General features: G+C 34.9%; 1 protein-coding gene across 2 annotated transcripts in view; it reads left to right on the top strand.

Moving 5' to 3' along the window:
• FAM185A (family with sequence similarity 185 member A) overlaps window positions 1–14,410 on the top strand; it is a 57,736-nt gene that overhangs the window by 10,583 nt on the left and 32,743 nt on the right. For both annotated transcript variants that reach the window (XM_003268183.4, XM_030826697.1), the window contains exon 5: window positions 10,585–10,626. In XM_003268183.4, the coding sequence (XP_003268231.1) occupies window positions 10,585–10,626 (42 nt within the window). The remainder of the gene's footprint in view (window positions 1–10,584; window positions 10,627–14,410) is intronic.

Raw genomic sequence — 14,410 nt, forward strand, 5'->3', positions numbered from 1 at the left:
GAAGCTGGGACTACAGGTGTGCGCCACCACACTCGGCTAATTTTTGTATTTTTAGTGGAGATGGGGTTTCACCATGTTGCCCAGGCTGAGCTCAAACTCCTGGGCTCAAGCGATCCACCCCGCTTGGCCTCCCAAAGTGCTGGGATTACAGGTGTGAGCCACACTGCATCCAGCCTGTGTTTTCTTATAATAGGAAACAAATAGCAAGGAAATACATGCAGGAGATGAAGTAAAAGCAGTGTTAGGTAAAGATGGGTACTGAGTGATTGCTTTTATGTTAACATAAGAAAGCTGAGGGTTAAATTAATGAAACATTTGGTGGAATGTAATTATAGCAACTCTGATACTAATTTTGTTTTAAATATTTTATGTGCATTTGTACTGGCACCAGGTTTTCTCAGCACCCTGTTGTTTCCATTTTCTTTGATAAATATCCTCTTGTGGTTTCTAAATCCTGTCTCTGCAAGAAATATTACACAGTTAATGTTTGCATTCTTGAAAGAAAATAAAAATGAGGTTATATGGCAAAGGGCATGCTGGTGTTCAGTGTCACTCAGCCTGCTTCTTGAATTTCCACAGAGCAGATGATTCAAATCCAGGTATGTTTTCTGAAATATATACAGATAGAATTAATAATCACTAATCCAGTATAAAACATCTGCTAAATTCCTTTTGGGCCATATTCCAGGAAGTACAGATTCGGACTTTTTCCATGTATAGTCCACTCATTTCACCTCTATAGTAAAGCTAGATATTGGTATCTGTACACTCTGGCAAAACCCTCAGATTTTAGTTGTGAGCAAGAGTTATAGAGTGGCATTAGAAAGCATGGTTAGTGCTAATCATGCTATGTAGCAATTTGGCAAGTAGTCTTCTAAAAAAGTTTTTAAAAAAGCATACTTATATGCTTGAAATAGTTCTGGAGTCTCAATTTAATGGTTAAACCTCAAGCATTCTTGCAAGGTTAAGGTATTATTTGAGCCCAAAATAGCTTAAGTACATATGGAGCTGTATCCAGATGAAGCAAATGGTTCACTTATTCATTTATTTATTTTTTATTCAGTTGTACCTTAAGTAGATCTGGTAATTTGTAATTCTTCATATTTAAAAGTGACTTTTATATAAGCATTGCATTTCTAACTATCTTAATCATAATGAAAAGTACTGTGCTTAATGTATTTAGTAGCTTTTAGTGGAGAAACAATTCCTTATCAAGTCAGATGTGGATTAACATCCACAGCAAAAGCAGTCTGTTCTCTGCAATGCTTTATACCATGTTTACACTAAATTCATAATGTTTCTTTTTTTGCATTCTTTTAAGTTAGATAATTGAATTTGGTACAGTTTATCATTAATTGCCTACATGGTAGTAAAACAGGTGGTCTTTTTTGAAGCAGTCCTCAAAGTACTCTAGGTCTGTTGATTACTTAGAGTAGCTAAAATGGAAATACATTGCTAGAAAAGAAAGAGTTAATTCCTTAGCCTTAATAAAACCTTTTTATATTTACTGACCTTTAATATGAAATCAGATACCTTTCCTTAGCTAGTTTAAATCTAGGTCCTCTTTTGGACTATTGTTTCAGGTTGAATTTCCCTGAAAGCAGACACTCTGAAATGGAAATTTGAGCACAGTAAATTTACTAGGGAGGCCTCTTGGGACCAATTCCATGTAAAGGAAGAAAGCCAGATTTCCATGGGAGAAGCTGGACTGTGATACAGTTTCAGTAACCCACACGGAGAGCTCTGAAGCTGGGATGGTCCCTCAGAGTTGCCTCAAGTTGGGGTGAGAGGAGCTGGACGTTTATATCCCCAATCATTAGATGCAAGCTGCCCCGGGAAGGAGTATGATCTTGGGCCGAAGTGGCTACTTTTTGCTAGGTAATTCCCAAAGAGGGCTGACAGCTGAGGGTTGTCTGCCAGCAGTACTCCCAATAGCTAGGAAAAGCCCTTCAGTTATGATGTGGGATCTGGATGAGGAATACAGCATCCACTACAGTTATATTTATTCATTCATTTGACACATTTATTGACCACCTACTGTGTGCCAGACTTCCAGGCACCAAGGGTGCAAAGTTGGGCAGGAGATGAAACCTGTCGTTAAAGAACTCAGAGTAGAGTAGAAGGATTAAATGTACTTTCTTATTTTCTCAGTCACTACTATCCCCTTTGGAATGCTACTTCCCACCTCATTTCCAGTGGTCCATTATCACCCTGCCTCAATGCAATGAACTCTTTTAGTTGTTTCTCACAGCTTCTTTTGTAATACTAGTACAGCAATGAGAAGGAGTAGGGGAAGGAAAAATTTAATCCAGTTTCAAATTATAGTTACTTTCACAGAAGTAACTGTAGAAAAGCTTCCACATTCAGCCTTGCTTTCTCCACCTAGTCCTTGGCCCTCACTCTGCTTTGGTTTTTCAGCATATACAAGAGAGAAATAAGACAGGTAACCCCTCTTCATTCCATGGACACACCCCAGTGCCTCGACTTTTAAAAAATCACCCTTCAGACACATCTAAGTTTCTTGTCTTCCTCTCCCCTGTCACCTCTATTTCCATCCTTGTCCTAAGGGATTGTATGAACATGCTTTTGGAGTTTGTAGTCTGGAGTTTGGGATGGGAGGGGTACAGGAGAGCAGGCAGTGTTTTAGTCTCACATCCTGGTGGGTGAGAAGATTAGAGTCATGGCTGGTGAAAGTAAGTCCCAGTCTTCTAGTTCCTGGAATTTTGGTGGGAGTTATTTCTCCCAAGATCTTCCCAGCCTAGAACTCTGGATATATATTTCAATGAATTCTTTGTTCTAAATGCTGATGGTTATATAACACAAATTAGGTATATATTTTGGCTATATTTAAATAAACTGGCTTGAGAATCTTAAAACTTGTTTTTATGGGAAAATACATTGCTATTTCTAAACATCTGACTTACAGAAAACAAACTGAGAATATATGCGTTCATGGTCAGGATTTATTTACTTTAGCTTCTTTTTTCTTAAGCAAGGCTTAAACTAATTATTTTCCAGATAGAGCAGAAAAAAAAAATCCAACGTATAGATGCTGTAAAAACCATTTATACACAAATATAATGCAGTAACTTTCTTTTTGGTAGATTTTACAAGTAGAGTTTGGAGCCTTTGTGCCAGTAGGTGGGGGGGTGGGTGGTTGAAAGCAAACCAGTATTGAGTACCTAAATTGGCCAGCCCCTTTTACTTAATGAACAATTGGCTGTTTACAGATGAGGAAAACTAGACTTAGAAATGTCTAATTGTTTACTCTCAACTCCACAAGTTAATCAGTGGAATAGCAAGGATTTGGTCCTAGTTTCTTGGCTTTCTAGGAGAGGTTTTTAAACAGTGAACTTGATTGCAACTGCAAATTCCATCATCACTTTGAGGGCTTCCTGGCTCACTCTAGAGATGTTTCCTCCAAGAAGACAGTACTATAACACAGATGCACTGCTTCAGCTATGTTCTACTTTATAAGTTCTTTGAGTTTCAGGACATTTATCGTGCTTTATGACCGAAAATGTAGATGTTCCATACAGTGTTTGGGCTTAGCTCCATGGTAGCATTCAGGAACTGGACTCCTTCCATAAAAGTGATGGTGCTGTCTTAAGTGTGTGGCTTCTAAGTCTTCCATGAAAGGAAGCAAGAGCATGAAATTTATTTTTTGTCTGCATTTTCAATTTTTTTATATACCCTCATGGCAAGCAACATCTAACATACTAGTGCCGAGTACTTAGAGCATGCCCATTAATGAAGAAAAGAGTAATGAAAGGAGCAATATATCTTTCCTGGCCTTGCAAGTTGATTCCTATGTATAGAGAAGAAAATAATTTATCCTAAGTGTTTTTTCAAGTGAAATTTTTAAGTATAGCTAACTATATTTTATATGTAAGAAACTGAGTAAGCTAATTGACTAGTCATGTTTCCTATTTGTATAGTTGGTTGAATCACATCTATTAAGTGTGTATGCATTCTACTACAAAATAAACCAGTTTATTCATTGACTTATTAAATATTCAATTTCTGGCAATGGGAATCTAGTGGGAGGATAGGCACTTGGATAGCTTGTGTTTAGATGTAAAATTTTATGACAGTTTACTATCTTGATTTCCTTCTAAATAATCAAAAATTAAATTTGGTTTTATATTAATAATATTTTATTAAATTCTGATATTTGAATATTGATACTTTTTAAAGAATGCTATGCATGTATAATACATGCATGTATTTATATGTATTCTACAAAATACATTTTTAAATATAAATATGGTTTTTCTGACTCTGTTGGAGACAATGAAAAACTTCCTTGAAATGGTTTGCTAGGATTGGTTTTATTTATAACCTATGGTTTAAACAAATTGATTCGATTAAGATGTAAGAGTGTTCATGTTACTTGTTTTTGTGTATTTTAAAAACTTATGATCTGGAATAGTGACTAATGAATAAAACCCTATTTCAAATATTTAGATTTCCTATGTAAATTAGGCTCTATTTTAAGTTCTTTGGAAACATATCTTGATAGATAAATTGCTGAGTATTAGTTCTCTCATTTTCTCTGCACTTCAAAAGTCCTTTGTTCTTCAAATATTTGGCATACATGCATAAACTTTTCCTTTAGTAACTACTTTTTTTATTTTTGAAATTTTCAAGAAGTACAATTTACATGAACTGTACAAAACACAGGTGATAACTTTGATAGCACTCAAAATTTCAGAAGAAATATCCCAATCTGCTTTAAGAAGGACTTGTAGTCACTGATAAATTTATAAATCTGCTTTGTAAACTTAGAAAGTCAGAAATAACATACAATTTTAAAACATAGAAGCTTTTATTGGATTAAATAGATCTTTTCATGACATTCATGAAAATGTTTTATTGAAATTCTAGTATTTATTCCTAGCCTAGGTCATTATGAAGTTTTAATTTGATTATCATTTTGATACTTAATTTCGAATCTGGACACATACAACTTTGTTTTTTTTTTTTTGTTTTTTTGTTTTTTTTTTGAGAGAAGTCTCACTCTTGTCCCCCAGGCTCGAGTGCAATGGCTCGATCTCGGCTCACTGCAGCCTCCACCACCCAGGTTCAAACAATTCTCCTGCCTCTGCCTCCCAAGTAGCTGGGATTAAGGCACCTGCCACCACGCCCGGCTAATTTTTGTATTTTTTAGTACAGACAGGGTTTCACCATGTTGGCCAGGTTGGTCTCAAACTCCTGACCTCAGGTGATCTGCACACCTCGGCCTCCCAAAGTGCTGGAATTACAGGCATGAGCCACCGTGCCTGGCCACAACTTTTTTATATGAAATACTAGAAAGGAATTACAGCTTTTTTTTTTGTGGTGCAAACCATGTAGGTTTTTCAGGGTTTAAACCTCTGACACAAAATATTGATATTTACTATGGTGTCTGTCCTAAGTGCAGCTACTTAGAAACATTCAGAGACTTGGCTTCCTCAGTTTGTGGCTTCCAAGTCTTCCATAAAAAATGAGACAGCACAGAGAATCATGGAAGAAGTTTCAGAAACCAGGCCTAGAAGTGCATATATTACTTCTGCCCATAGATCTTTGGACAAAATATTTTCAAATGGCTTTATCTAACTGCAAAGGCTGAGATATGTAGTTTAGCAGTACTCTTACGGAAGAAGAGAGGCACACAAATATTAATGGACACTGGCAGTCTCTATCATATAATTGCTCTTTCACAAATGTCTCTATATTCCTTCTCTTTCCACCTCTGTGATAATTGGTATTCTCCAGGATTTCATCGTTGTCCTATTGTTCTTTCTCTACATATTTTCCTAAGGCATCTTATATACTTCTGAGTCTGAACAACCCTTACAAGGGTGTTTCAAATCTGATTATTCAAATCTATGTCTCTAGCCCTGACTAATTTATACATCCATCTGGCAGGTAGACATAGCCATTTGGATCTTCATAGACATCTCGAACTCAACATTTCTAGCTTTTTTCCCTTCTTCCCCCATCCCTGAATGTCATCTGTAATGTGTCCTCTTCCCTTGTTTTTATTTGCTGTTTCTGATATTGCCATGTTCCCAATTCCCATGCTATAAATCTGGCAGTGGTCTTAACTTCCTGCTTCTCTCTCATCTCCTGCATCTAATCAACTACCAAGTTTAGGCAGGTTTTATCTCCTAAATATTTTTTCAATCTATCTCACCTTTTTCCTGCTAATTTCTACACTTCCGTTTTAGACCCTTTTGACCTCTTGCCTCAATACTAGCAGTAACTTTGCCTCCAGCCTTGCCTTCTTCAGATCCATTTCTCCTCACTGCAGCTAAAGTAGTAGTTTATTAGTAATGCACATTGAACATGTCATTCTCTTATTCGGACCGTTTTCTACTGCCTTAGTGACGTGCCCAACTTCCCTTTTCCTTCTTCTGACTCTATGCTTTGTCTTCCAGAATTAGTCTTTTTTCCTATACACATTTTTACCTGTTTTATATCTCTGAGTTCTTGATCAGAGCCTTTGATCATACTGATCATACTGTTTATATTCTGCCCAAAATGCTTTTCCTAGCTTTTTAAAAATCTTGTTGACTTTTTTAATCTTTCAGTACTCAGCTAAAGCATCTTGCCTCATCTCTGGTTTTCTATAAATCCTTGCCTAATTATAAACTCCTCAAGAGCAAAGATTATGTTTTATTCATCTCTATATTCTTAGCATTTAGCACTGTGGCTTGCAAATACAAGTGTCTCCCTTCCCACCTCCCCACCCCTACCCACCAAAAAACACAAAATGACTTAATCTTTAAGGATACTTGATTACTCTGTTTGGATTATAAGAGTTATATGTGCTTGAACCATAATCACATTTCTTTTGGTGAAGAAAAATAAACCAATGTTTATCTTTAAATTGATTACATTTTTTTTCCTCTGACCATGCTAGAATGAAAGGTTACAAGCTAAGAAAAGCTATCTATTTTCTCAAATACTGGGATTTGTGGAAAACTTATATGACTTGAGAGTAGGGTAAGCACACATAGTTATTACAGACCATTTGGTGTCTGCTTTATTGGAAAGAAGCTTTTACTAAGATTTACTCCTCTCAAATAATTATTTTATTATTTTCAGTGATTGGAGATGAAGTAGGTGAAACCAAAATATAGAAAATTTTGCTAATAATGCCCATTTTGTTGCTTGGAATACTTTTAAATATACTACTTTATTCCACTATGCATTTGAGGCAAGACATCCATTTTGTGTTTTCTAATGACTTTAGAATATTTCTGTTTAAGGTAGAGATTTTCTAAATATTTTGATATGAGTTGAAAATAAGTTTTTGTTTACTGTTTTATTTAGAATTGACAAAAATATTTTGAAGTGTTACTTATAACTAGACAGTATTTGAAACAATTCCTTAATTCCATGGGTTTTTGTTGTTGTTGCTCCATTATGCTTTTAGTATACAGTAGAACTCAAACATTCAAGAAGAATGTTATCTGAGACTCTATAGGTCCCACTATAATTAACTAATCCTCATTTTGTATAGATCTAAAACTTCTATTTTCTGGTTCAAGGAATCATTATTTTCTCAAGACCTCCTCACTTTCGTGACAAGCACTAATGATTGGCTTTTTGAGAAAGACCATATTTTTATTTAAAAAAAATTGTAAATTTTTATCGCATTATTAAAGACTAGTGTAAAACAATAAAGCTCCATTGCCTTCATGAGTGGGTGACTGGATTCACTAGCTAAATGACTGTTAAACTTTATCATAGTTCTTTATTAATAAAGTTACGAATATCAGGGACCTGTCTGCTTCATCTTTTATTGTTCAGGAGGTAGAGCAGTGTCTTAGTCTGTTTTCTGTTGCTATAACAGAATACCTGAGACTGAGTGATTTATAAAGTTTATATCTTACAGTTCTGGAGGCTGAGAAGTCTGAGGTCTAGGAGCCGCATCTGGTGAGAGCCTTCTTGCTGATAGGGGCTCTGCAGAGTCATGAAGTGGTACAGGCCTTACATGGAGAGAGGCTGCATGAGAGACACCCACACTGGCTCTTATAACAGACTCACTCTTGTGATAGCTAACCCACTCCCTCCATGACCCATTAATCCATTGATTCATGAATGGGTTAATCCATTCATGAGGGCAGAACCCTCATGACCCAGTTACCTCCCAAAGGTCCCACCTCACAGTATTGCTGCATTGGGTACCAAGTTTCCAACACATGAACTTTTCTGAGAACATTCAAACCACAACAAGCAGTAAAGAGAATGCTGAGTATGGAAACACCCACTGTCTCACACTAGGTGAATCTTCTTAAAGCATGGTTTTCTTATATTTTTATCCATCTTGAAATTCTTCACTGACTTTTTTGGTGTAGGATAGTCAGTAAACTTAGCACTCTGTGGTTCTACCACAGGTTGCTCTTTACCTACTTTTCCAAACTTTTTATTTGTTCACAAAATAATTGTGTTTACTATGTACTATGCATTGTGCAAAGTTCCCAGATATGAAGCTAAATAAGAAAGATGTGATTCCTGTCCTCCTAGACTTGCCTCATTGGGATCTAATTAAATGAAAGAGCTTCTGCACTGTAAAAGAAATTATGAACAGAGTAAACAGACAACCTACAGAATGGGAGAAAATATTTGCAAACTCTGTATCTGACAAAGGTTTAATATCCTTTGTTCCTTTGAATCTTCAAGGAAGTTAAACAAATCAATAAGCAAAAAACTAATAACCCTATTAAAAATGAGCAAAAGACAGGAACAGACATTTCTCAAGAGAAGACGTACAAGAAACCAACAAACATGAAAAACTGTTCCAAATCACTAGTCATCAGAGAAATGCAACTCAAAACCACAATGAGATATCATCTCACACCAGTCAGAATGGCTATTATTAAAAATAAGTAAAAAAACAACAGACGCTGGCGAGGCTGTGGAGAAAGGGGAACACTCATACACTGTTGGTGGGAATGTAAATTAGTTCAGCCACTGTGGAAAGCAGTTTGAAGATTTCTCAAAGAACTGAAAACAGAACTGCCATTCAACCCAGGAATCCCATTACTGGATATATACACAAAAGAAAATAAATCATTCTTCAAAAAAGACACACACACTCAACATGTTCACTGCAGCTCCATTCACAATAGCAAAGACATGGAATCAACCTATGTGCCCATCAGTGGTGGATTGGATAAAGAGAATGTGATATATATACACCATGGAATACTACGTGGCTATAAAGAAGAATGAAATTATATCCTTTTCAGCAGCATGGATGCAGTTGGAGGCCATTATCCTAAGCGAATTAACACAGGAATAGAAAACTAAATACCACATGGTCTTACTTATAAGTGGGGGGTAAACATTGGATAATTATGGACATAAAGATGGCAACAATAGAAACTGGAGTCTACTAGATGGGGGATGGAGGGACGGGGCAAGGGTTGAAAAACTGTTGGGTACTATGCTTAGTACCTGGGTGATGGGATCATTTGTACCCCAGACTTCAACATCACACAATATACCCAGGTAACAAACCTGCACATGTATCCCCTGAATCTAAAATATGAAAAAAAAAATAGTAATCTTATAAGCTTCAGTACACAAACCAAGTTTTTATTCATACACAAATATACTCCTTGTTCATATACTCACAGGAAATATGGTATGTTAGACCTTCAGATGGATTTTTGCAATTAGGTGCATCTGGCTATTGAGTAAATGAATCCAGTGCCTTTTTTGCTTTTTCCCAGATACTGATACAAGTCAGTATTCATAAGGTATATGAAATGAGATAAAATGAGTTTACTGAAGATTAATTCTGAGGCCAAAGTTATTCCTTTACTTTTTAGTGTAGTTTTGGAATTATTTTAGAAGAGATAACATTATTGCTTATATTTTCAGTAGAATAAATATGAGTTCCTGATTCTAGGAATACTTATACATGTGAACACACATATGAAGAATAATCCTACTACTTTTGGTATTAGGGGAAAGGGGCTGGGAAGAATGGTCACAATATTCCATACTTATCATGGAAAACATATTTTCACTAAGACAGAAAACTTTGAAGCTTCTTTGTTCTGTTTTGTTAGTCATACCTCCATGTATTCATTATTCATATCTCAAACCACTTTAATTCTTGGCCCAGAAACTACTTTTAATCTAATAGACATGGCAAGTGGCCTGAAAAATAATTCTTTTTTTCCATACCATATTTTAGTGTTACTTGGGTGAAAACTTCGCTTTGTGTGGTCTGATAAATACATTGATATTTAGGTTGAAAATGTATAGTGACTACATTTCAGTAATTTTTTTCACTTACGGGTTTTAGAAGTATTGTTTTTCCTCTGTGCCAGCAGTTATGGTGATTTGTAGTTATGCTAAAAAAGCTTAGGGTTTGGTAGTAGAGAAAGAAGGTTTGCAGAGATACCTAAGGCTAGTTATTTCAGAACTACAGCTAAATCTTTGACTGGATTTGTGATATTGGGAAAAATTGCCAACAAAAATTACATTGTAGCTATTCATCCATGTTTTAGCATTGCTATGTATCACAGTTCCTTTCTAGATTGTCTCTAGTACATAAAAGTATCTTTTTCTTTTTTGCAGGTAATATAACATTACAAAGCAAGATGGGTAACATCACAGTAGGTACGTGCTAAGCTACTAGTTTGTGTATTTTGCCCACTTTTAAAAATAGGTATATTTGTGATGACTTTATTAGAATAAATGAAGTCTACAGTTTAACTGATGAACTTGACAGGATCACAAGTCAAATATAGGCAGAACCAATGTACTAATTATGTCCACTCGAAGAAAATTGCCTGAGCTGGTATTAAGAAATGTCTTATATTTCTTGCTAAACTTCTCTGAAGAAAAAAAAAAAAGAAAGAAAAAAAAGATCTTACAAACTTCTTGAATTCTTCAAATATCTAAATTAAGTATTTGAAAGAAAGATATAAATAATGTCACTGTTTATTGGTCTCCAAATGTGTTAAAAGTTGAAGACAACCTTGTGAATACCAATAACTAGTTAGTCAACATGTATTTATTGAGTACCTGCCATGTATTAAGAATTCTTTTAGGTACTAGGGAACATATTGGTCAACAGGACATAGTTTCTGTGCTCAGAGACCTCACCTTCTCTGAGCCCTGGGAAGAAAGACAACAAGCATATAAATAACAAAAGGTAATTTTAGTTTGTGGTAAGTACAATGAAGAAATAAGAAAGGGTAACTGAATAGAGATTGGGGAAAAGAAAACTACTTCAGTTAGGCAATTGGGGGTGGTCTGGAGAGGGTACATTTAAACTAAAGCCAGAAAAGTGAGAAAGTTATGTAAAATTCTGCATACAGCCTCCCTAGATAGAGGAATAGCAACTGCAGGCCTTGAAAATGGAAGTTTATTATTTTCAAGAGATAGAAGGCTGGCTTATGGGGAAAGTGGTAGGATATGAGGTAAGTAAGGCTACATCTTAGGACCTTGTAGACAGGGTAAGAGTTCAGACTTTATTCCAACTACAACAGGATGTTAGGGAAGTGATAAATAATTTATATTTTAAAAGAACAACCTAGCTGTTATTTCGTAATGTACCAGAAGGGTTCAGAAGTGAAAGCAGGCTATTAGAAGGCTTAATTTGTTCATTCTACTGTTGATGGACACCTGGGCTATTTCTAATTTTTTGGCAACTGTAAACAAAGCTGCTATGAATATACTAATGTAAGTCATTTTATGGATGTATATATTTTTTTCCTCGGGTAAATACTTAGGTATGGAATTGCTGAGTTGACTAGGTAGGTTCTATGTTTAACTTTATGATAAACTACCAGACCTTTTCCCAAAGTTCCACTTTATACTCTCATCAATAATGTATGAGAATTTGAGTTGCTCCACATCCTCATCAACATTTATTATTGTCAGTTTAAAAATTTTTTCATATCACCATTTGTTGAAAAACCTTCCTTTCTCTGATGGATTACTTTAGTATCCTTGTCTAAAATCAAATGACTATATAAGTGTGGCTCAATGTCTGATCTCTTGTTCCTAATTCATTGATTTATTTGGTGAGCCTTATGCCTGTGCCACAATATCATGATTACTGTAACTTTGGTAAGTCTGTAAATCAGGTAGTTGAAGTCTTCCAAATTTGTTCCTTTTAAAGATTGCTTTGGATATAATAGGTCCTTTGATTTTCCAGTCAATTTCTGCCAAAAAATACAGTTTTGATTATGTTTGGGATTGCACTGAATCACATTGAATTTTCCAATTAATGAACATGGTAGGTAGCTCTCTCCATTTATTTAGATCTTCTTTAATTTTTCTCAGCATTGCTTTGTAAGTTTCAATGTAGAGGTCTGGCACTTTTTTTGTTAAATTCATTTGTGTTTTTAACACAGTTATAAATGAGACAGTTTTTAAGACTTTGCTTCTAATTGTCTACTGCTGATATATGTAAATACAAATGATTTTTATAAATGGACCTTGTATCTTGTTACCTTGCTAAATTTATTCTAATAGTGGTTTTCTCGAATCTGGAATCCTTTTCTAGCTGAGCAGACATTTTCATCTGTAAATATAGTTTTACCTCTTTTCTTCTTATCTTTATTACTTTTCTTTTTCTTGCCTTATCAGACTAGCTATGAACTTCAGTATAATGTTGAATTGTAGTGATGAGAGTGTGATTCCTTGCACTTGATCCCTGTCCTTGTCCCCAGTATTAGGGGGAATGCATTAAGTGTGATGTTAGCTATAGATTTTTAACAGATGCCTTTTATCAGATTGGGAGAGTAATCTTTTATTCCTTGTTTGCTTAAAAGTTTCTCTTTTTTTACTTTCTTTGATCGTGAATGAATGTTGAATTTTGTCAAATACATTTCCTGAATTTATTGAAATGATCATTTTTCTTTTATTAATATGACCAACTATACTGACTGATTTTTCTTTTAACATTATTTACTTGTTTATTATTTAAAAAAATAGAGACAAGGCCTCACTTTGTTGCCCATACTGGTCTCAAATGCTTGGCTTCAAGCAGTTCTCCTGCCTGAGCCTCCTAAAGTGCTGGAATTACAGCGTAAGCCACCACACCTGGCCCTTTCTTTAAAATATCTATCGTTTACTCAGTGCCCATGTGCCAAGCACTGAGCTAATCACGTTACAATGTAGATTTATTTTGGTTTCTTTTGTGGTGTGTTTTTTTTTTTTTTGCTTTTGCTGACTTTATTGAGACATAATTGACAAAACCGTATATATTTAAGGTATGCATGCAATATAATGATTTGATATACATATATATTGTGAAATGATTTCCACAGTCCATTTAGTTAACATATCTGTCACTTCACCTCATTACCATTTTATATGTATGATGAAAATGTTTAAGATTTACTCTCTTAGCAAATATCAAGTTTACTGTACAGTATTGTTAATTACAGTCACTGTGCTATACATTAGATCTACAGGACTTTCTCCCAGATCTATAGAATTTCTCCATTATGTAAACTCCAAAAGAATGAAATTCTGTGGATGAAGCCTTAATTTTACTCTTGATAATTAATTTTAGTTCTGATAATTTGTGTTAAACAAAAAAATAGGAGGGCTTGTTTTGCTGCATAGTTTTAAAATATCACCTTTGCCTTCTTTTTTGAAAACACCTTGAGTTTTCATTTTTTTATTTTTTGACAGCCTCCAAGGGATGAGCCATCATTAGAGATCAATACAGATAACATGAGGATATAATTACTTTGTGGCCTGGGATATAATTATTTAGCTGTCATTTATTTCTCATTTGGAGGGAAAAGTAAATGAAAGTATTATTTATGAGCCACACAAAAATTCTGTGTGTTTTTTTTCCCTCCTTGAGAAAGCGAGAAATCACACTAATGTTTCAGCTATTTTACTTTGTTCAAACTGGAATAATACACACCTTGTGTATTACACTTTTCTTTTTTTTATCATAATGTAATTTTTACTTGGCTTGTTTTAGGACGCGGTAAGAGGTTTAAAAAGGAGTTTCTGTTGGTACGTAAGCAGTGAAATGTTCATTTTGTCCAGCTATTCTGTGTCATTTATCTCTAGTGGTTTCATTTCCCAACGTCAGTGTTAACTTTTCACACTTGAAAACTAAATTGAGTCTGATAAAGGGCATTTTCCAGTATAGATGGGAAATAAATTATTATAAATGATCTTGGAGCCAGATTTTAAACAGTTTATTCCAAATTTACTGTCTTTGTTTGAAGTCAGTTAACATTTTTTTAAAAGCAAAATGTTGGCTCATATACACACACACACACACACACACACAAATGTTTTCTCTGTTTTGTAAAAAGTGTAATTTTTGGCATAGTTTTCACCACACTCCCTACTTTGTTTCCACTTTGAAGTAATAAAACCTCCTGATAAAATACGCTTTTTTAGAGGCCTCTCTAAAAAGAAT

The sequence above is a fragment of the Nomascus leucogenys genome, chromosome 13 (genome assembly GCF_006542625.1).
Source record: "Nomascus leucogenys isolate Asia chromosome 13, Asia_NLE_v1, whole genome shotgun sequence".
Classification (NCBI taxonomy): domain Eukaryota; kingdom Metazoa; phylum Chordata; class Mammalia; order Primates; family Hylobatidae; genus Nomascus; species Nomascus leucogenys.